We start from the raw sequence: 21,982 nt of genomic DNA, 5'->3' as shown, positions 1-21,982 counted from the left end.
ACAAACCTTGAGGCTATGGCAACTTGGACCTTTAACGTCCACACTTAGGTGACCACAAAAAATTCTTTGGAAATTCTTGTGCCACATCACGTGCACTATCATTTTGGAATTTAGGACTTCATATCTGGACCAGGCTCAAACATCGGCGGTCGTTTGAAACCTTTGATTTTGGAAATTCTGGACGAGCTCCACGTAAGAGCATTGTGAAAGCTTTTAGAGGAAAGTTCTCTAGTTTTTTCAACCACCCCATTTAAAAAAATAACTCAAAAAAAGTAAATGCTTTTTCTGGTTTAGTGTTGCAGCTATCTATACAAAGTATATGTAGGAAATAAACTCACATTTTAATTAATAATTAAATAATAACGATACTCTCATTATCTACATTGGAAAATAAATAGTAATGAATACCGTAATACAAAATAAAACAAATATGTAAACTATGAAATAAATGTTACATATATGGATTGATTCAAATAAAAATCCTCAAAGGGAGAGTCTTCAACTTTGATCTTTAACAATGCCTCCTTGCTTGAGTGTAGATTGATTCAGTCCGTTGTCTTCTTAAAGTGGAGTCAATTGGTTTGGTTCTTCGCTGCAACAATATATGAACTAACTAAATTCGGTTAACGTTGGTTGAGGATTTATGTTCAACACGGATCTCTTGATACAGATTTCGCGCCTCCTTAGACGAATGCATCTGTCTCCCTGTGTACAATACCCGAAACCGTAGGTGTACTGTCGGAGATAGCTCTCGCACCCGTGAAAGCACCAAGCTTCTTGGTGTTCTTGATTCATGGAAAAAAATGCCACTTCCCAACTTATGGCATAGGAGTGTGGCCAATAGTTATTACATTCTTTGTAAATATATTAGAGTTTAAGGTTGTACAGCGGAAGTCTTAGATTAAAATATTGTTGTATTCAAAAGTCGGGAATTAAACATCCGATGATTAGTACAAAGTGTTTTACTTATAAAACCATAGTTTACATCATACTAAAAATTAAAACTATCTGAGCCATCAGATCGTCCAATGGCTAATCATCATCTTCCATCATCTATTCCTGATTACCTGTAAAATAGCTTTATAAAATGCGTTAACAACACATGCTGGTGAGCATGCTGACTCTAAAACATTTATGAAAATTTTTAGCTCATACAAGAAACAATTAGCGACACTCTAGACGGAAGTACCAATTATATCACATTAGTCCAGCTATCACAGCCCTGTAGACTGGCTTAATGAGACGGGAACCTAGTACCACACGTGGTGGATATGCCTACCCTCTGCCCACATATAAGGATCCAAACACAAGTATGACTAGGCTGAATGCCACCAGATACTAAAGTTTTAGGGATATATTATCCCATGTAAACTTTAGTTTCTGGGTAAATTACTCGATTAAAGAGTTTTATAGATATGAGCGTATTCACCTTTGTTTTGAATAAGCGGTTTCACTTATTTATGTGTTGGAGTTACCTCGGACCTATAGTACGAAAATAACATTGTATAAATATTTAGATCAAAATATCTAACTTCAGACCTTTAGTCTGTTTTGCAATCTTTACCTGGATAAATCATTTGTTTATATAAAGCATTTGGACCTTTAGTTCTTTTTATTTTATCATTTAAGTGCTATGTTTCTTTTTCATGAAAATATGTATATGCTAGTTTTCTTCTTCAAGAAGAAACATTAATTTAACTATATCTTTTGCATATAAAACTTTGTGTTTCTAAATTATAAAGAAACAATATTTTAACTATACCCTTGGCTTATAAAAATCTATTTTTAACTTATGTTAGATCAAAGTATGGGCTATACTCTCGACTAGGATCTAAGCCAATAAAATAAAATACTTAAGTAGAACCCCTACCTTATACTAGTATTTTAAATTAAATGCCAAAGCTTAATGCAGGCATCACTTCTAGATAAGTTTACACGTCCATTAAGGTTTCCTTTTAGGTCACACCCGGATAATTATCAGGGATCCACTAAGTTATCTAAGGGTGTCGTATTTTAAGATCACTATTCCATCATAGATTCCATAGCCGAGAGAGATTCAAGATTCACAGGTAGGATTATAAACCTAAGTATTGCTTCTCCCATCTTTGAGTTCGTCTAGGTCATAGTGTTGAAGTCTGTTAGTGCCGGTTTTAGTTTAATTAGTCAATTGTTTAATCAGTAAAATCATTAAGTTCTTAGTCAGAATCTAGTCTAGGTTTCGCTAGTGTCCTTTGGGTTTGATATCCAAATTTCATTAGGCTTTACTACAGTCCATAGGTACATTTGCCTATCTAGTGGTCTAGCATTAAGAGAGTCTAGGCTTATAAATTTAAAACTAGAGTTTCTGGGTTAGGTTGTTTTTATAGACCGCTTTCAGCACGTCAGGGAACAACTCCAGTATAAGGCGGAAAATCGATTGGTGTCGGAACATCACTGTCTTGAGAACTGTCATGTAAAGGCATATGGAATGATGGTCCATGTGGGCTAAAATCTCCATAACATCAACATTCCATATTATTTATCACATATGGACATTCATCATCATTATCATCACTTTATTCTTCAAGTGTTTTCATGTGGGAATATCCAGATGGATCTACTGAAATTCCTTCTGATGATTCTTCTTCTGGATCTTCCTTCGAAGTTGTTTCTACGTCATCTATGTTTACTTCCATCTAGAAAGTAAATCTTTCCTGAGGTTGCATCACTCTCATTTTTGGTCTTATTGATGGAATTGCTATTGAGTCCGTGTTGGATACGGTGGGGTTATATGTTGGTGTTTCAACACGTAATCTGATTTAATCTTAATGGCATTGCATCCAACTAGATATATCTGGTTCTGGCTTGATCGGGTTGTCAACTTCCATTTCATTGGATGGATGATAATATGGAATTTCTGAAGGATGATATTAGGGAGTTGATGGATCACTTGGTATAATGATCAGCATCTGCTTTTTGCCCGGAAATGAACTGGTTGGCTTCCGTATGGTATCACTGGCTCACTTGTCGATCTTGACTAAAGAAGTCGGTGTAGTACCTGTCGCTACCTTTTCTATTAACTTCTGGAATGGCTGGTTCTGAGTGACTTGTCATTCCACGCTCTTGGCTAAAGGCGTCGAGATATTTATTGAACGACATCTTTCAGGATTAGAATGGCAAGGGAAAGGAAACAGTACCAACCCATTTTATCCCTATAATATAATATAATATTAAAGCTTATTCCTCATCAAAGCTTAGGTACATTTAAATACCTAATTCGCTAAGATCGATGGCTCTCATACCAACATGTCACACCCCAACTTAGGCCCAGGGGAGTGACCAATATTTGATGCATGTTTTGTGTATATAGTTTAAGGTTTTAAAACAAAAGTTTTTTATTAAAATATTTGTATATTCAAAATTCGGGAATTAAACATCCGATGATTAGTATGAAACTGCTTAACTTATAAAACTATAATTTACATCATTTTAAAAATAAAAACTTCATCTGAGCCATCCAGATCGTTTAATGGCTAATCATCATCTCCCATCACCTATTCTTGATTACTTGTTAAATAGTTTGATAAAATACGCCAACAACATATGCTGGTGAACATGGTAACTCTAAAACATTTATGAAAACCTTTAGTTCATACTCAAAACAATCAGGAGCCCTCTATACTGAGGTACCAATTATATCACATTAGTCAAGACCTATAAACAGGCTCATTGAGACGGGGACCTGGTACCATACGTGGTGGGTATGCCTACCCTCTGCCCACATATGTAAGGATCCAAACACAAGTATAACTAGCATGAATGCCACCAGATACTAAAGTTTTAGGGATATATTATCCTACGTAAACTTTGGTTTCTGGGTAAAATACTCGATTAAAGAGTTTTATAGATATGAGCGTATTCAACTTTGTTTTGAATCAACGCTTTCACTGATTTATTTCCTGGAGTTACCTCGGACCTATAGTACGAGAATAGCCTTGTATAAACATCTAGATCAAAAGATCTAGTTTCAGACCTTTAGTCTGTTTTGCATAACCTTTACATGGATAAATCATTTGTTTATATAAAGCATTTGGACCCTTAGTCCTATCTGATTCTTTACCATTTATTTGCTATGTTTCTTCTTCATGAAGAAATATATATGCTATGTTTCTTCTTTAAGAAGAAACGTTAATTTAACTATGTCTTTAACATATAAAACTTTATGTTTCTAAAACTATAAAGAAACAATATTTTAACTATACCATTGGCTTATGAAAAGCTATTTTTAACTTATGTTTGATCAATGTATAGGCTATACCCCTTACTAGGGTCTAAGCCAATATAATAAAATACTTAGGCAGAACCCTACCTTATACGTGTACTTTGAATGAAATGCATAAGCTTACTGCGGGCAGTACTCCTACTTATCGTCGGGTATTTAAGAGAAACAACGCCAACATTTGCACGTACTTCGAGAAAACGAACACGTTAGAAAGTCAGGATCAGGCACGCACTTCGAGACTAACTATGTGACTATAAGGGCATTATCTGGGATACATAATGCAGAGTCCGATCTACCTATTTATAGGATAATTTTTTGGGTTTAATCGTGTATCGCGATGGAGTTTGAGAAGCTCCGTCACATAGCGCTAGGGGTGTTCAAAAGAATCTGAATCCGAATTCTTATCTGAACTATCCGAAATTTTTTATTCGGATAGTACTTTTGGGATTTTTCGGATAGTTCGGATATCCGAACTATCCGAAATATTAAAATTAATATTTTTTTTAATTTTATTTTATATACCATAATAAGAGCTGAAACCCTAGCTTTGTAAACATCTGCACGCCTCTTCCTGCTGGTCTACATCTACTGCATTCTCCAACTCTCCATCTTTGCTCTCTCTTTCAATCTTTCTAGACTCCCACCGGCCACTACGAGACACCGCCGCTGAGACGCAACCACCGCAAGACACCATCGTCCTTACCACATCCATTGTCTAATAAGACAGCGTCGTTCGTGCCATCACCACGACCATCGTCTGTCAATCCTTCACCATAAGTTGTTTTAAATTCTCAATATGTTTGTTTAAGAAGATTGTTTAGTTTAAAACAATAGGTTGTGTTTATTTTGAACAATTTTTGTTAGTTTGTTGTATTGAAAAACTTGGATTCTTGAAATGTTATAAGTTAAAAAGAGGTTTTGTTTTGTTTTGTTTTTTTTGTTTGGATATCCGATTTACTATCTGTCGGATATCCGAAACTTTGGATTCGGATAGCGAAATCTACTATCCGAAAGGTCCGGATATCCAAAACTTCGAATATCTGGTTTTGAACACCCATACATAGCGCGATGAGATCATTAGTCGCTTCTGAATATTTTAATCTATCGCGTATCGCGACGGATGAAATTGTGGGTTGTCGCATATCGCGACGCCCTCCACTATGGTTGCATCGTCTACACTAGACCAGCCGCGATTCGCCACTTGGATTGTCACGTGATGCCATGTGTCCACATGTGGTTTGACACGTGTAACGATTAGTTAACCTAGTCATCGCGTATCGCGAAGACTTAAGGGTTTAGGGTGGTCGCGTAGTGTGACACCACCCTTTCTGGGATTTTGTGAGATCCCCATCACGTATCGCGATGGGTTGATTCCTAATCTATCTCGTAGCGCAATGGGTCTTAAATTTCAGAATTTTCATTTTTGATCCTTTAACTTTTGTATTTGTCAATTTTTGCCCGAACGTTTTGGAATGTTACAACAAAGAAGAAGATGATAATAGACATTGAGAGTTCTCGTCTCTTAGGTTGTAGAAGAGTAGTAATTCACACACCTTGTGACCTTTTTTATATACATCAAAGGAAACCTAAACATCTTATTGAGTAGAATAATTAATCTTGTATTAAACAAGATTAAATTTCATTAATAATGGTTTGTGTCAACCATGCATGGCTTCGCCAACTAAGACCGACATGCATACCACGCAAGCATCGAGATGCCCGCGTCATGCAGCTTGCGCTTTGGTTGACGTGCACCATGTGTTTGCAACACATGAACCCATGACACCCATGTATTGGACCACGCGAACGAGGTTAAAATACAAAGGCGGGTTACCTTTAAGTTGTCCACTTGTATAAGGAGTACTCATCATTTGTTGTTTAACAACATATCTTCAAGCATCGATATTCATTCATCATAGCTCCGTTTTAGATTTGGTTTGGTTCGTTGTGATGCTCTCATCAGGTTGAACACAAATTATTTATATAACGCATATGTAAATGTATTTATTAATATCAAAAAATAGTGAAACTCATTTTCATTATAAATGTTTCCAACAGTATATGCCTCTGTTCCACCATTCATGATTGGTAAGTGTTAGGCTTGATCTACATAGGAAATTATATGCTAAATGGTACTCAGATCATATTTATTTGAACATTCGATAATATTTATAAAAAGTGAAAAATTAAAACTATTAATATGATCACATGATTCAACTCCATGTTAAGCTTGAGACGCTGAAGCATTCCCAATCTTTTCATTTTTGACGCACTCTTCTTCATCATGAACATGCAAATCATCATCAATGGTGATGGCCACGGCTTTCATGCCATTTGGACCCTGCACGATGTTCTTGTGCACCTTCAAATGCTCGTCAACATGAACCATTTCATTTTTTTCAGTCGCTTTTCTGCATTTCCATTTCTTCATGAAGCAACATAAAGCAATTGTTGCAAGTCCAAGAACAAATACACTTCCAAACGAGATAAAAACAATGAATATGGTGGTCATAATTAGCGAATTTTCTTGTTGTGAATGATCAAATATTGTGGGACTTAATTTGAGATATGGGTTTGAAGTGAAATAAGAAATTTAGTAGATTAGAATTTATAGTACAGAATAGAGTGGCACCATGTCTTTTAAGTTTCAAGAAACTTGTCTTGAAGTCAATGTTAAACTTGTAGAGTTGTAGATTGTGTTGTTGTAAAGCATCTAAAGATTTTTAAAGGTCATTTCCAGCTGTTTTTAATAAGGTTTGTAAATCTAACAAAAATCATCCTCCAAATAATATATAAAAGATTTGTAAAGAAGCTCTTATGATCAAGAGTGATTTGTGTGTGCACCACTAATATGTGGGTGAGTAGAAAAACTTATTGTAACCAAGAAAACCAGTTTGAAAATAACATAAGTAGATGCAAAACGATGGCTCGGTTTTAATGTTTCTGAAATTTTGATAGCTGACTGTATATTGTTTTAGTTTCAATAACATAAATTTGCAAAACAAATTGAATGAACTTCAAATGCATGTAGCGTAAATCATATCCAAGGTCCTGCTAATAGATTACACATAACTAAGACCTTTAAAACATATGCTGTATACTATAAACATGCCCTTATAGTCATGTTAGTGGTGTTTACAAATTATACTCCTAATTATTGGCCTGTATACTACATTTATTTCATCACTTTATTTCAAATTTAGTGTAATACTATTCATTACCTCAAATTTTGATCACAAGTAACATATATTTACTAAATATCCAAGATATAAGTTAATATATTATATGTACAGCAACATCATATGGATACCTTTCATATAACCACCATCTTGAATAAAGTTCTGTTATTATTTTATTAAGTAATTAAATTATTGTAAAATCAAAGTTTGTCCAATATACTAATTCAGACATTCTCCATTTTTCACTAATAGAGTAACACCATATGTTGAGAATTAAAAACAAAAATAAGATAAAATATAATTGCCCCTTTCATAAAAAAAATTATAAAATAATTAGGGGTGTGAAATTTTGAGAAGTGTTTTACAATACAATCAAACTTGCTAGCTTAATATGAGAGTCAAGTCAAGACAAGTTTCTTGAAGCTTATAAGTCATGCATTATCCTCTATACTATAAATAATCATACTTCAAACTACTTTTTGCACATCAAACTCATCTAAAAAGCCACAAAGTTTAATCAAATTCATCAGATAAATCAAGAAAATTCAACAATGATTACCATATATGTTGTTTTTGTCTCATTTGGCGGCGTTTTGTGTCTCGCGCTTGGTCTATTTGCTTTGTGGTTCTTTGCTAATAAGTTGAAATGCAGCAAGACAGCTCAGAAACAAGAGATGGCTCATGTTGATGAGCATAGAAAAGTGAGAGAGAATATTGTGCAAGCCCCAAATGGCATGAAAGCTGTTTCAATTACAGTTGATGATGATTTACTTGTTGATGTAGAAGCAGAGTGCAAGAAGAATGAGAGGATTGGAAAGAACTTGCATCATGATGACATTCATGCAACTTCTCAAGCTTGAATTATGTATTTGGTGCTGCAAATAAAGTTGTGCATGTTAATTTATGATGCAATATGACTGCATATTATTTTATTGACTAAATTATCGTTTCAATATCATTGTGCTTATTCAATATTTTTAAATTCACAATATAGCACTTTTAACCTTTATGTTCATCGTGTATGGGTGTTCATGGTCCGGTTAGCTTGGTTGATACTAAGTTATGAGTCAAACACTCAAACCGCTAACTATGGTATTAAAAAATGGCAAACCAAACCGTCCAGGTTGGTTGGATTGGCCAGACCAACCTAAATGGTTACCAAAAGGCTTTTACTTTAGTTGTATCAAGATGATAGATTGTGAAAGAATAATTATTTTCCCTTGAATCATCTGAAGGATTCTCTTTCCTTTTTATAGGTGTAATTTACAAGTATATCAATTATATACTAACACAAATTTCTAATCATAAACCAATTACAAATATGATATATATAGAAAACTATATCCGATCTATTACACCCCCGCAGTCGAAGCGAGAGGAGGCCGTATGCTGAGACTGGAGCGGAAATCATCAAACAAAATCTTTGGAAGGCCTTTAGTGAAGATGTCTGCAATTTGGTACCGGGATGGGACATGAAGAATCCGAACATTACCACGTTGAACGTGTTCGCGAACAAAATGAATATCTAATTCAATATGTTTAGTGCGTTGGTGTTGAACAGGATTACCTGAGAGATAAATAGCACTAACATTGTCACAGTAGATCAACGTGGCGTGGGATAATGGTTTGCGAAGCTCTAACAGCAAGTTACGCAACCAGCAAATTTCGGCCACAACATTAGCAACACCTCTGTATTCAGCCTCAGTACTGGAACGAGATACAGTAGACTGGCGTTTCGAGGACCAAGAGATAAGGTTATCCCCAAGATAAACACAATAACCTGATGTTGAACTCCTCGTATCGGGGCACCCAGCCCAGTTGGCATCCGTGTAGGCACACAGGGATATAGTGTTAAGCGGCCCAAGTGTAATGCCATATGATGATGTCCCATGGAGATATCGGAGTATACGTTGTAAAGCATGCCAATGTGTCATCTTTGGGGAGTGCATGTGTATACAAATCTGCTGAACCGAATAAGAGATATCCGGACGTGTAAACGTAAGATATTGTAACGCTCCTACTAAAATGCGGAAAAGAGTTGGATCCTCAAAAACAATGCCATCCGATTTGCTTAATTTAGACTTCGTATCGACCGGAGTAGATACAGATTTGCAAGATTCCATCCCGGCCCGTTTAATAATATCAAGTGCATACGCTTTTTGAGATAAAAAAACATCTCATTGCCTTGGCGAGAGACTGTGAGCTCGAGAAAATAACTTAGAGGACCAAGATCCTTCATAGCGAATTCATCTGAGAGGCTTTCCATGAGTGCAACTCGTAAGGTATCAGAAGACGTGGTGAGGATGATGTCATCCACATAAATGAGCAGATAAGCAACGTTATGACCATGATGATACACAAATAAGGAGTTATAACATGTACTTTGAGTAAAACCCAGTGTTGTCACAAAATCGGTGAACCTTTGGTACCATACCCTCAGGGCTTGCTTAAGTCCATAAAGCGAGTTTTTGAGAAGACACACGTGGTTCGGGTAATTTTGATGTCGAAACCCCATGGGTTGATACATGTACACCGTTTCGTTGAGTGTGCCATGTAAGAAAGCATTAGTGACATCCAGTTGATGTATTTGCCATGATTGAGCCAAAGCAAGTGATAAAACTGTTCGTATGGTAGCCGGTTTAACAACCGGGTTGAATGTTTCACCGCAATCCACGCCAAATTGCTGGTTTCGACCATCGTATACCAACCGAGCGTTGTAGCGTTCCAATGTACCGTCTGATTTGAACTTGTGATGAAACAGCCACATGCTACGTATAACATGCATATGTGGTTGGCGTGGAACTAACTCCCACGTCTGATTTTTACTAAGGGCATTAAACTCAACCGTCATGGCATCGTGCCATTCCGGAGAAGACAGGGCAACCGTAGGGTTTTTAGGAATGGGAACGATGGTGGAGGTAGAAAGATTAAATGGTTGGCGAAGTTTAGTGATGTCATCCATTGAACGAGTGCGAATAGTACGAGTAGAATGGGTCGTATTAGATGTTGGAGCAGGCTTAGGAGGGAAAGTATGGGGTTGTGCCGTTGAGCTCGGTTGTAGTGGAGGAGGAATGTTGTGGGACGGGTTTGGTTGGGTCGATGTAGCGGAAGATGTAGGCCCAATGAAGGAGGGAATATCATTTGGCTGGCCTGTAGGCTTTGGTCTACGTGTGTAGACCTGACGAAAAGATTGTTGGGGTGGGCGAGCTTGGGTTCGGGTCGAGGGTTGAGTTTGGGCTGGTGTAGTTGTGGTAGCAGGTGGTATGGGTGTGGAAGATGAGTCGTGAAGACTGTCTACGTGAGGCCAATGGAGTGGGTGAAGATTGTTTGTTAGGAAGTCATAGGAGGTAGGAGAGGGTTTGTGTAGATTTGCAAACGGGAAGATGGTTTCATCAAACTTTACGCGACGACAAATAATGATCTTATGAGTAGATAGATCAAGACATTTATATCCTCGATGTTGATTTGGATAGCCGAGGAAGACACAAGGTTTGGAACGGGGTTGCAATTTGTGAATGGTGGTGTGAGGGAGAAGCGGGTAGCACAAGCAACCGAACACACGAAGCGGGTATTGTTCCTTCCTGTCAATGTGAGTGTTCCGAGTCCCATAGTGGACATGGAAATAGATTTAGGAGTAGAATTAGTGGGTCTATTAGTTAGTCATTCTAAAAAGAACCCGAAATAGTTTTGTTTGTTAGTATGAACACTTTTTTTATTATTTTTTTGAATCATTGTTTTGTATTATTAAACATTATAAAGATGGCTCTTGATCAAATTATAATACACATTCCGAAAATCGGAAAAGAATTTAAATACTAAAGGTAAACATTAGTTCGGTTTACGCGACTAGTCCCATGTTCCAAACCGTGAACCGAATCGTTAAGTCTGGTTTTTCAAACCGTAAACCGTATAAAACCTAAAATCGAACAATTTTCTTCTACTTGAGCAGGTTGGTCAGTGACCGGAAAAAGAAAAAGAGAAAAGGGATAAACATTCTCTCATTTGCACAAAAATAGAACTTGTATTACATCATATTCATGAATGTTACCCAACAAAAACAACTCATCTATGTAAATTTGTTACAACAATTATATTGTATACAAAACTTGTACAACAACAATTTAATTGAATTTGTATCGGATTATAACCCTGACCCGGACCTGTTATCTCCATCTCTCTTGCACTCAACCAAAATAATCCAAAGCCTGCAAAAAAACACCGGAATTTCAGAGTAAACAACCAAATTTCAGATTCGAAATTGATGCAAATTTTAAATTACAAAGATATAAAACAATTTAAAACTAACATCAAGCTATTGTATTCCATAAAGAAAGTTCATAAATTTATAAAATACCATATCTAATATGGATTTTAAATCAACTAAGTTTGACCTCACAGAGAGTCAACTTACCATTTCACAAATAAGAAAACAGGATTTCATTCCATGCATCAGGGACTCCGGGTAAGCACCAATGACTGCAATCAGGAACCGTTGGATTATCACTCCAAATACCAACATGAGCATCACTACGATATGAACCCATAGGGGTCACATGCATTGTCGTTACAGGAACCGACATACTATTCACCACTTTTTTTATAGCATCTGAAAATTGACTTCTATATTCTCTCTTACTTCTAACCAAGGGCTTTTTTGTAACTTTGCAAGTGTGACCATTTGAACCGCTGATACACATAAATAAGTGTTACTGGTAACATTTACGTTCAAGATAAAAAGTAATGGTTTGACTTTTGAGGTCAGAGTCAAACCAATCGATTCAACTTCAATATTATAAGTTAACATGATTTTTAGAAAATGATTTTGATAAGCAGATCAACGTTTATAGCAAGTAGTAAGAAAAAATGTTATTGGCAAGATTTACTACTTAGATTAAAAAAAAGCAATGGTTTGACTTTTGAGGTCAAAGACAAACCAATCTATTCAACTTTCAGTATTGATAAGAGTTAACAAGACTCCTAAAACTGATTTCGGTAAGTAGATGAATGTTTATAGCTAGTAGGAAAATAAGCTTTTAGTTGATGAGTTACAATGGAATTTATATAAAATTCAATTTTTGAAAAGTAGTCGGTTTGACCTTAAAAGTCAAAATGTACCATCCGTTTGATAACCACAGGAAAACCAAGAACGACCTTAAAAGTCAACATGTACGCTTTTCTTAGTAGTCAACATGTACCTCCAATGACTGCCCTCAAAGGTCCTAAAAAACACGCGGGTCCGATTTGTATTAACCGTATTTTCAACCCAAGAAGCCCAAGTGTTTAAAGCGGTTGTATAAGCAGCCATGGTTGACATTCCAAGTTTTAGCCTTCCACTGACCTTAAAATAACAACCACTGTCCAAAAACTGATTTAGACATAGCTCGTAATAAAATTTACAAAACAAAAAAACATCATGTTAGTTAGAGGTGGCAGATGAGCGGGTCAAGTAACAGCAAACAACGGTCGGTCAGGCCAACATGTGTAGATTTTTGCTTGGGCCGAATTGGGTTGGTCCCAAACAATCTTTTCCCAGAACTTTTTAAAAACACAGTTAGTGTCTCTATTTTACTAGAATGATTTAAAAGTTTTTATGTTTTTAAGATGCGGTTTTGGTGAGCTTTTGATCTGTTTAATTTATTTTCTTTTTTGGCTAAATTTTGTTAAAAAAATATGTTTGACCCTTCAGAAATAAAACATAATCCACACGGAACAGTTCAAAAGTAAAATAGGTTACAACTGCCACCTCTGGTGTTAATCAAAAAATAACTTTTAAATGTTCTTTCACTTATTTATCACTTAAATCACACTTCACACATGAAAGTACACACAAGCTATTTTAAATAACACGAATAAATAAACGCAATTTTAAATGCATAAAAACTCCTAAATCATTTTATAGAATAATTAGATTATTAAGGACATAATTTGAATTAAGTATATACATCCTTAAAGCTTGTCAAAAGACGCAAATAAGAATATCATAGAAGAGATGGTTTAAGTAAGAAACTGACAAATTCATACATTTTGTCCTATTAACATTCTGAACCAACCAAAAAACAATATAAATCAAAGATAAGAGAGTAAAATTCATCAATAAAACAACAAAAAAATCACACTAAAACAAATAAAAACTTACATCTCAAAAAGCTTTGCGTGATTCCACCAATGGCCCGTATTAAACACAAGAATATCCGAATCAACCCACTTCGAGCTAATATTATCCAACTCATCAAGCTTAATCGTCGACTTAACCCTCTTCGGTGCACGTTTAGGAACCGAGCCAATTTGCACCAAAAACACCGACCGGTAAAACTCAACCGTAAAATTATGCGAACTAAACCGAACACCCAAATACCTAATCTTTTTACTAATCTTATTCCCATTAACCTCATAAACACTTGCCTTATCCTCGACACCGTTCATAAGCAAACATATCATGCTCTCCCACTGCGTCCGACCCAACGAGTCACCAACAAACACAACCCGTTTCCCACGAAGCCTTTCCAAAATCCCACCAACACTAAACCTGAAAACATCACAATTCTTCGGTTTCCATCGCCATTTAAGATACCCGTTATCTTTCCTCCCGTTAGCTAAACAATTAAAGCCTTTTTCGGCAAATGGGCATTGAGACGCATTGTATAACGGGTAGGTTTCGGTTTCATCAAGAACCCAAGCTCCATCATAATAATCGCACACTCTGGTTCCATTTGAATTGTTGGAATTGATAATTGGGGTTTGTTCAGCAATTGCAGGTGGAAGTGGAACAGCTTTGTGTAAGTATATATACCCGAAAACTAAAGATAGTGTGATGAAGAAACAAGATGTGATGAAATTGAATCTGGTGATTGATTTAAAAGGGTATCTTTTAAGATACACCCAGTTGGAAATTGAAGTCAAATCTATTGGGTTAATAATTAGATTACCCACAAATTTCATAAACCTGAATCTTGGAGCAGGCATTGAATGAAGAAAGTTGGCGTGTTTGTGAACTGGGGTTGTGGTTGTGGTTGTGGTTGTGGTGAATGATTGTTTGAGTGGAAATGAAGTTTAGAATGAAAGAGTTGGATTGTTTGATCGATGATGGTGATGTGTAAACTAAAGTTTGGTGAAGCTAAGGCTGAGGGGTGTGGGGGGCGCGAGAGGGGGCGTGAGTGGGGGCGCCATCCAATAATATTGTGACGTGTGGCAGAGAGAGAAACTTGATTAGATGGGTATTGGTAGTGGTGATAGCGCCCCGGGGCATGGTGTGGAGGGGCGCGAGAGGGGGCGCGAGAGGGGGCGCGAGCGGTTTATTTTTTAATTTTTTTATAAATGTATTAAAAAAACGTATTATTAAAAAAACTAGTAATTATTTAAACAAACACACATTAATTAAAAAAACACATTAATATATAAAAAAAAATTGTATGTTGGATGGTTGAAAGCCGGATGATTGTTGCGACCCCGAATAAAATATCGGTTGGTCCGGTGCCGACCATAAATCGTCGTAACTGTAATCTGAATCTAGGTTTCGAATATAGGGTGATTTTGGGTTTTGGGTGTGGTGTGTGAGAATGGTTTTGGGTGTGCTATGTATTAGTGAGTATATATTTTTGATATATGTAAGTGATATATATAGAGATTGATAATTGGTGAAAATTTTTTCTTCATCATCTTTCTTATTATTATTCTCCATAATAACTGGACCACCAGCATTACCAGTTCCATGATCTTCACCTCTTTCTTGTAAAATGGGTTCACTCTCATTACTATTATTATTATTATTATTTGACTCCGGTCCAATTTCAGACTCATTTGCAACCCTCGGCTGCACTGAACCACCACCACCGTGAACGGAGCTTGAAGAGCCAACTTCACCGGAAAAGATGGAAACAAAGCCGGTTCGTTTAGCCCAGAAAACTTCACCGGAAAATATGATTACAATAACAAACAACAATATGTTATATGCCCAGAAGAAAATTTTTTTTTTTTTTATTTATCCAAGAGCCCAACGGCTCAATTCACTCTTCCCAAAGCCGGTCACGAGCGCTACCTCCCTTGCGCCTGCCTCGTTTTCCGCTCTCGCGCCCCTCTCGCGCCCCTCTCGCGCCCCGGTGGTGTGGCTCTCGCGCCCCGGGGCGCTATCGAACGCCTTCTCGCGCCCCTCCTAGCGCTCCGCACCCCTCGGCCTAATAAGTTATGTGTCGGTGGGGAGACTTGAAACAACCAAAATATAATAAGCATTTCTTTCTATATAACAAAATGTATAAGGGTGATGGACCCTATAGATCTAGCAATATTTAGAGTGTGAGTGTGAGTGTGAGTGTGAGTGTGAGTGTGAGTGTGAGTGTGAGTGTGGTGGAGTATCGTCTTTGATTTAAGTGAGTTTAGGCATAAAATTGAGAGTCTTCCTTTTCATCTTTTTGAACAATCTGATAGTTAGTAGTACCTAGCCAGTTAAGTTCTGTGTACTGATTTTCCTTGATACTGGGTCTCCACCTCCTGGAGCCCAAGCATCATAGGAAGGGGGTGAGGTTGTCAAATTTCAAAAGGGCTCTTGCTAAGACTGCTTTTCTCTCTACCGTATGTGAAATTGAGTGTCAGCAAGTTGAATAAGCTATGACCCTCTTTAGTTCGTCATTTAGTAGACAACGAGCGAGCAGCAACCAGCTACTCCTATCAAAATGCATTTATCCGTTATATTTCGCGTTTCCTTTTGGCCAAATGTGCAGGTCATTGGTACCCCTAAGCTATCTTAGGTTAGTCGATTTCTTCAGAAAAGAAACGAGAGATGAGGTGAAATTACGGGATTGGTGGGTATTGGGATAGTTTAGTGGAGCACCATTCTCCCCCTTATAACCTATAACTTACACGAGTCGTACAGGATTATGTCCATCTTTTTACAACACGAGTTTAACCAGAATAATATAGGAGTCGTATAACCTATACGACTTGATATTTATTTATACAAGTAGCAAGGCTATATACGAGAGTTCGTGAAGTAGCCCGTGCAAGTAAAAGAAAAAAAACAGGCCTCTAGTATAAACTTTTATCTACATGTATATCAGTGATAAAAGGAAAAGTACGATAACATTAAATCAAAAAAATATTATTGTAGCAAATTAATTTACTTTAAATAGTTGCACGAATTGTGAGGCTCTTTTAGCCTTTCTTTCAGCAATCAACTCTTCATATTTATACTCTTTAATATCTTGTTTTCAATAGTTATCAATGTCAATCAATTAAGTTTTTCTTCATATTTTATACTCTTTTAGTTAGATTCTTTTTAAATAATAGTATGGTTAATAGCCTTTTAACTTTTCGCTTTAAAGCAGTTTTTGTTGGACTTTTGTTAAAAAACAATTTATTTATAAAATACATATATATTCTTTTGAAAATTATGGCCCCTCATATTAGTGGGCCTTGTGCTGCTACACACCTGACGAGTAGTATAGAGTCATACGGCTCTATAATACTCAGACATCTTTTATACGACTCGTTTAGGTATTCCATATAGCAAGAGCATACCGGCTTTTTAGAACACGTGTTTGACCATACTCATATACGAGTTATGGTTATACGAGCAGTATAGAGTCATACGGCTCGTATAAACAGGGTAGGTGATTGTTTGATCTGTACCGAGATTCTCACGTGTTAGCTTGATGGACATATTTGAAAGCAAAATATATAAAACCGGCCAATTAGACAAATTTTGATGACGATTTTGAAATAGATCTCGATAAAGGCTACAACTATGGCTTACGCATATAGTGGCATTGTAAAGAACATTGACATACAACAGTGAAAAGAGTCGACGAGACACAAAAGGTTTGGCGATTAGGATAGTGGGAATGGTTTTACCATCCGGGGTGGTGTTCCCACTCCTCCCATCCCAAAATTCATCATCCATCCCAAAAGTCCACCTGACACCCACTCCATTTCTTCTTTGATCTTCATAGATATCGGAGTGGGTGCAGGGTGGTTAAAAGTAACCATCGGGATTGTCAGGAACACCACCCCAACCTCTTCAGTACCGACTCAAAAGCATCCCACTTGGGATAGCCACCCTGATATCTATGAGAAAAAAAAAGAGAAATGGACATATTCGGGAATGATTTTCGGAATGGAGATAAATTTTGGGATGGGAACGCCACCCCACCCTCCACTGAGTTCGAAGCAAGACCAAGACGGTGGCACCACTCCCACAACCCTAAGGAAAAGCTCGATAGAGATCTCCAACTATGCGATCCGATCCTTTAATTGCATCAAATCAAGGTATTTGATTTCTTTGGCATAGTTGGAATGTATACAATTTCATAGAAATTCAAGAGTTTTGACAATCACATTAACAAGTTAAGGACCTCGCGCATTACAGCGGCTCAAACTTGACTTGCTGTCAAAAGCTACATAAGTGAGGTTGTATGGTATTCTATTAAAAAGAAAAAACAAAATAAAACAATTTAAGAGATTATACAATTTAAAAATCTGCATGAATTCTTACTATAAGCAAAGAGTCGAACGGAGTGGTTATTCGCCACTCCCTTTGCTTTTTGCTGAGGGGTCTTCCTTTACCCGCCTTCTCTCTATTAACCTTAACATCTGCTAAACCCCAAGTACAACATTTCGTATCCAAGTCAAATGATTCGAGTCTCAAAACACCGTCATTCTCACATGATGACTTGGCATCCTCATCGCTTGTTGTGTATTTTACATACATGGGGCGATCTTTGAATCTTCCAAGATCTTGTGGGACCCTAACTACCCTTTCGAGCCCGGGTGAAGATACCTATCAAAAGAACAAAGAAAGTGTTAAAAAGACTTTTATTTGTTAAAAATGATCTTGTGGATCCTTTCTTTATTCGTATTCAAGTTGGGTAAATGAGATCCACATTCACCAAAAATTAGGGGTGTTCATCGAATAGAATAACGAATTTTCAAGTTAAATCGAATCGAATAATCCGAATAATTGTTCTTTTTGCCGGTATTAGTATTCGGTTAAAAGTTGAACTATTCGATTCGTATTCGTATTATATGCCCAATTCGAAATTCGATTCGAATTCGTATTTGAAATTCAAATTCGAATCGAATTCAAATAAATTCGATTTTAATTCGAATAAATACAATCTAACTCAAGTTTACCTATGCCAAAAATTTGAAAACAATAATCATAATTGCAAAAGAAACATATAAATTTAAAGTAGCTACAATACCATATGATAATAAATTCAAAACTAAACTACAAATAGTATAAATTCAAAATATTCAAAACGAGAAGTAACACCCATATTAGTATAGGCTAGGAAACAATAATATGGCATATTGGGTTTAATAATTTGTGATGGACATTTATTATTTATGGATTTGACACAAATAAAAAAACTACTATATATGTATATATAATTTGAATTCGAATTTCGAATCGAATAATAAATCATAAATTCGTATTCGATTAATATACTCGAATACGAATCGAATCGAATTCTAATTTTTTAAAACCGAATTCGAATCTTAATAATCGAATTCGAATCGAATTTCGAATGTTTCGAATGCGAATCTGAACACCCCTACCAAAAATGTGGACAAGCAAAATGGGTTGGTTAAAATGTTAAACCCACCGGTTAGTGGGAAACAATATGATAAAAAGTTTGAATAAGCAAAATCCCATACAGCCTCAAACAAGCTTAAAGTTTGTATTGAAAAAAAGAAATAAAAAGTAAATCTTTTAGCACAACCAGTTTAACACTTTAACCCATTAGAGACATAACATGACGTAAATCAACCTATTTATAAATAAACGACAGGGCAATTCCAATCATATATGTAAAAACGATTCAACCGATGAAACATGTAAAGTTTCACCCTTAGCCAAAAAAGTAGATGATACTTCTCTTTCATTTAATCGCCTATCAAAAGCCTTGCATGCTCTCGGATTCATAGGGTCTAAGACAGATACTTCTCTTTTCATTTACTCACCAAGGTGCACACTATTACGCACACACGCATTAAATTTATTAAAATTCAGGACACAATAGAACTAAAAGCATTGGCTGGTCAACCCATCCCATTTAGATGTGACTCGATAATATACCCGTTGTTACCTCGAGTGATACAACAGGAATAGATCCAGCAGCCTCAGCCTGGTCTAACCGCTCTCTATACGCATTTGAGAAAGCCTCAATATCCTCCATTGTGGGAGAACCTGACCTGCAAAACATATTTTTTTACTAATATTCTGAAAAACTCATGTTTTACTAACATTTGCAATCATTTCTAGTGATAAATATGATATTTTGTGTTTTGAAACAATAAATTTGATATCATGAATCACACATCCAAATGATACAAACACTTACTTGTTAGAAAGCCTCTCAATACGCACTCGAATTGCAGCATTCAGTAACGTCTTAAACGCATATATTCCCAACTCTCCGTTAAAAGATAAAGAAACATCTTCAGCAATCGTTAAAACTTCTTTGTCCCACGTGGTCCCTGCCAAAAAAATCCCACCTCCTCCGCCTCCATCCCCAAACTAAAAATAATAATTTAAGAAGCGTATAATTAGTCAATCACCACTTGATAACCATCTTCGTCCATATTATTAACTTGCTAATAAGTTGTGAATATAAATCTAGACCAATACTATTGGTCAACTTACTCTAGGTTCGGCATCTTCGTCCATATAATCATCTTGGAAGTCGTCAACTTCATCAAATCCCTCTATAAAAACATCCAATTTGTCACAAAGTCAATAACACACAAATAAATAACAGAGTGTAAAGTACAATTTAAGTTATCTCATATCAAAGAACAGTACAGTATAATATCAAAACTCAAAAGACTCCATATTTAGGAAACAACTAATGTTAATACACTTTGTAACTCACTGGTTTATTTTCATATATATATATATATGATAGTAATTCAGGTAGGAGAATGGCTGGGAAAATTGAAATCGAATGAAACGGATACTAACGGATCAATCGAGATACAGAAAACACCACTCAATCAAATCCGTCGGCCAAACCTAATCAGAGATAGGATACAGAGACACCACCTGGCTTTGATTAGGGTCCAAAGAACACCACCCAAGTGGCCAAACTTGGATTAGCAATGGAAATCTGGTTACTCTCGAACATAGAGAAACAGAGAGAAAATTAATTAAATACCAAAAAAGACCACCTTTCAGAAAATCAATACATAAAATCAATACATAAAAAGACCACCTTTCATTCATCCAGAAAATCAATACATAAAGACCTAGTTAGTAGTTACTCACGTTCCTAAACTTCAACCAACTGTTAAGACTACTTACTATCTAATAAGTTAAGAGTACAAGTAAACAAAGCTCGAAGTAAATTGCAACAAAATTAAATAAAACATGATAAATAAAAGAAACTGCTTGGTGGTAAAAAAACGTGGGGTAATGCTTGACCAGTTAGCTTAACCAGTTAACCGTTTCCATACTTTGCGGACCACCAACGGATTACGCCCGACCCGTTTCTTACGGCTAGTGTTCGTTGGCTGGACCGGGGTCTATCAATATATTAGATAGATAGATAGATAGATAGATAGAATACAATAATCCTTTATCGTACATCACGTATGCGACACTTCTAACCGTTGATTTTCAGAAACCCGAAATCACAATTACATGAATCTGTCCGTCCCTCTCCCTCAATCCGTCTCCACCACCCCTCACCGACATCAGCACACCTCCTTCACCTCAGCTCGCCGGCGCCATCAACACTCTTCGTCACCATCAACACCGTCGACAACAAACTCATCGGAAAAACGCAAAACTCGTCACAGGTTTGTTTAGTTGAATTGAAATTGAAATTGAAGCCAATTGACCGGTTAATCTTTAAAATCGATTCAATTAATCATCAATTTGAAGCTTCAATCGATCAATTTTGAGTTCTAAATGACGGGTTTTAAAGTTGTCTGATAAAAGAACGTATTAGCAAAGCGGAACGTATAATAGGAACGTATAAGAGTGTTGATGAATTTTGACATTTTTAAACTGAACGTATAATAGGAACGTATAAGTGGAATGTATTAGAAGAAATCAAATTTGGAGTGTTGAAGAATTTCAACTAATACATTCAACTAATACTTTCAACTAATACTTTCAACTAATACGTTCAAGTAATACGTTCAAGTAATACGTTTTATAGCTTCTGGATGGTCTTCTTCGTCGGCGGTGTCTTCGTAATCGGAATTGTCGTCGGTGAAGTTGTGGTTGGAACCGAGGGGGTGGAGCATGCAGGAGCCGGACTGTTGATTGACCTCCATTTGTAAGCAATTGGTGGTTTGATTGCCGTTTGGAATGCGGTTAACGGATTTCGGGGAATTTTGAAGAACAGGGATTTGGGGAAATTGAAGAATAGAATTGGGGAGTATAGTTGGACGGAAAATCTTTGGACGAAAATACCCTTCTGATAACTGGCGTATAGCGGGGTAGTTGTATTTAAAAAATTTAATCGTGTATAATCAGAAGTTCAGGATACTCGCGTACGTAATGTAAGATAATGTATTAGTGTACGTTAACCGCCCCCTATAT

At 36.5% G+C, this 21,982-nt stretch overlaps 2 protein-coding genes across 2 annotated transcripts; both read right to left on the bottom strand.

Moving 5' to 3' along the window:
- Window positions 1-11,586: 11,586 nt before the first annotated feature.
- On the bottom strand, window positions 11,587-14,379 carry LOC143537024 (protein trichome berefringence-like 7). The gene is made up of 4 exons (XM_077030916.1): window positions 13,577-14,379; window positions 12,636-12,794; window positions 11,852-12,126; window positions 11,587-11,645 (listed from the first exon to the last, which is right to left on the bottom strand). The coding sequence occupies exons 1-3, from the start codon at window positions 14,377-14,379 to the stop codon at window positions 11,856-11,858; spliced, it is 1,233 nt and encodes a 410-aa protein (XP_076887031.1). The 3' UTR covers window positions 11,587-11,645; window positions 11,852-11,855.
- Window positions 14,380-17,899: 3,520 nt separating this feature from the next.
- Window positions 17,900-20,265, bottom strand: LOC143544881 (uncharacterized). Its single transcript, XM_077036889.1, has 4 exons — window positions 20,078-20,265; window positions 19,776-19,951; window positions 19,521-19,626; window positions 17,900-18,208 (listed from the first exon to the last, which is right to left on the bottom strand). The coding sequence occupies exons 1-4, from the start codon at window positions 20,099-20,101 to the stop codon at window positions 17,900-17,902; spliced, it is 615 nt and encodes a 204-aa protein (XP_076893004.1). The 5' UTR covers window positions 20,102-20,265.
- Window positions 20,266-21,982: the final 1,717 nt, after the last annotated feature.

This window comes from Bidens hawaiensis, unplaced genomic scaffold (assembly GCF_021521415.1).
Source record: "Bidens hawaiensis isolate Kalapana, Puna unplaced genomic scaffold, B.hawaiensis_p1.1 tig00000055_1, whole genome shotgun sequence".
Lineage (NCBI taxonomy): Eukaryota > Viridiplantae > Streptophyta > Magnoliopsida > Asterales > Asteraceae > Bidens > Bidens hawaiensis.
Note: the sequence above shows the minus strand (reverse complement) of the source record. Positions and strands in the feature narration are given on the sequence as shown.

Excerpts from the sequence above, each read along its gene's own strand:
- LOC143537024 (XM_077030916.1), bottom strand. The coding sequence starts at position 14,379 with ATGAAATTTGTGGGTAATCTAATTATTAACCCAATAGATTTGACTTCA. Across the intron at positions 12,795-13,576 it reads CACGCAAAGCTTTTTGAGAT|TGGTTGTTATTTTAAGGTCA; the intron begins GTAAGTTTTTAT and ends GTTTTTGGACAG. Across the intron at positions 12,127-12,635 it reads TTTGAGGGCAGTCATTGGAG|CGGTTCAAATGGTCACACTT; the intron begins GTACATGTTGAC and ends TATGTGTATCAG.
- LOC143544881 (XM_077036889.1), bottom strand. The coding sequence starts at position 20,101 with ATGGACGAAGATGCCGAACCTAGA. Across the intron at positions 19,952-20,077 it reads ACGAAGATGCCGAACCTAGA|TTTGGGGATGGAGGCGGAGG; the intron begins GTAAGTTGACCA and ends TATTATTTTTAG. Across the intron at positions 19,627-19,775 it reads ATTGAGAGGCTTTCTAACAA|GTCAGGTTCTCCCACAATGG; the intron begins GTAAGTGTTTGT and ends TATGTTTTGCAG.